This window comes from Salvelinus sp. IW2-2015, linkage group LG6.1, assembly GCF_002910315.2.
Source record: "Salvelinus sp. IW2-2015 linkage group LG6.1, ASM291031v2, whole genome shotgun sequence".
Classification (NCBI taxonomy): domain Eukaryota; kingdom Metazoa; phylum Chordata; class Actinopteri; order Salmoniformes; family Salmonidae; genus Salvelinus; species Salvelinus sp. IW2-2015.
In genome coordinates, this window is record NC_036845.1 from 12942053 (window position 1) to 12943720 (window position 1668).

Below are 1668 nucleotides of genomic sequence, written 5' to 3' on the forward strand. Positions count from 1 at the left end.
GACGGAGGCTGTCTGTGTGAGCCTGGCTTCAGAGGACCCCAGTGCAGAGAGAGAATGTGTAGGCACGGCACCTACGGCCTTCACTGTGAACACACCTGCCTCTGCCACGACACACACACACTCAGGTATGAATCAACAGGGGGTACACACACACACACTGCCACATAACAATTCACACACACACAGGCCCATAATAGTTTTTAAATTATTTTGTTGTTTTTAACTCTTAGATTTGTTTAATTGCGTATTAATTGTGCTCACCCATGTGACCATGTTCTCCTCTGTCCATTGGCTAGCTGTCACCCACTGAAAGGCGAGTGCACGTGCCAGCCAGGCTGGGCGGGGCTTTACTGCAACGAGACCTGTGCCCGTGGTTACTACGGCCATGGTTGCCTGGAGCCCTGCCTGTGTGTCAACGGAGGGGTGTGTGACAGTGTGAGCGGGCGCTGCCACTGTGCCCCTGGGTACACGGTGAGTGATTAGGACAGACAGCACTGACAATAACTAAAATATCATTTATTTGGGTTATTTACTTAAGATAATAAACATGCATGCAAAAATGTATACTCATATTTCATATATTCTGTTTTTCTGTTGTTGTGAGCTGTTATAACCTGCTTATGTCTGTTGCGTAGGGTGCTCACTGTGAGAGTCCCTGTAAGAGTGGTACCTATGGGAAGAACTGTTCTCTGGAGTGCTCCTGCTCCAACTCAGTGGACTGCTCTCCCATTGATGGGACCTGCTTCTGCAAAGAGGGTGAGTCACTGATAAGAGACAGTCTGACTGAGAGAGAATAGTCATAACATCTCTACTCCGATGGGACAAACAAACACACAGACATACTCAACGGTGTGAGTATGTCTGTGGCTACCTTATTGTATGAACCAGTCAGGGCGCGATTCCATCTGTGTCGCTGAAACGTTACGACATGTGCAGCGTTTACCGTGAATGCAGTCACCGCTAACGTGGGAACATTGCCTTTAAATTTCAATCATGCTGTAACGCTGAACTTCAGCGATACAGATTGAATCAAGTCATAGGTCTCAGAAGCATACCTGTATTCTGTTCCAAAATGGCTGCTCCTCTTTACAGAAAGACGTTTAGACAAACATACAGGCTGACAGACACAGACATGTATGATTCCTTTACAAAATGTCCCTCTCTGTCTCTCTCCAGGCTGGCGAGGGCGGTACTGCTCCATACCCTGTTCTAAGGACACCTGGGGCCTGGGCTGCAACGCCACGTGCCAGTGCGCCAATGGGGCTTTGTGTAACCCAGCAGACGGATCCTGCACTTGCTCTCCAGGCTGGCAGGGGCCCCTGTGCGACCAACCATGCCCCGTAAGTGCCAGTATAATACTGTAGCTATAACGTTTGTTAAAAGGTAACATAATCTTAACATAACATAGGCCTGATGTGATTTTTTTCATTGCATAGATTAGTAATGTTACTCATACTATAATCACTGTCTTTATCTCTTTACTGTAGCTCATTCTGTGCATCCATAAGCCTATATTCTGGACTACCCCTTATCTTCAGTCCTCCTTTTCCTCAATGAGGATAATCTGCCAACTATGATGTATTTACAGTGTATCTTGCCAAAGTACAGTTTGCTTGACTCTGACTGTGCTGGCCAAATGGTTCAGGGATTCCCTTGACGATGCTTTCG

The 1668-nt window shown here is 46.9% G+C and overlaps 1 protein-coding gene across 1 annotated transcript in view; it reads left to right on the forward strand.

The window, feature by feature from the left end:
• LOC111964661 (multiple epidermal growth factor-like domains protein 10) overlaps positions 1 to 1668 on the forward strand; it is a 34852-nt gene that overhangs the window by 28710 nt on the left and 4474 nt on the right. The window contains exons 9-12 of the mRNA XM_023988502.2: positions 3 to 125; positions 297 to 471; positions 636 to 756; positions 1177 to 1340. Coding sequence (XP_023844270.2) covers positions 3 to 125; positions 297 to 471; positions 636 to 756; positions 1177 to 1340 — 583 coding nt within the window. The remainder of the gene's footprint in view (positions 1 to 2; positions 126 to 296; positions 472 to 635; positions 757 to 1176; positions 1341 to 1668) is intronic.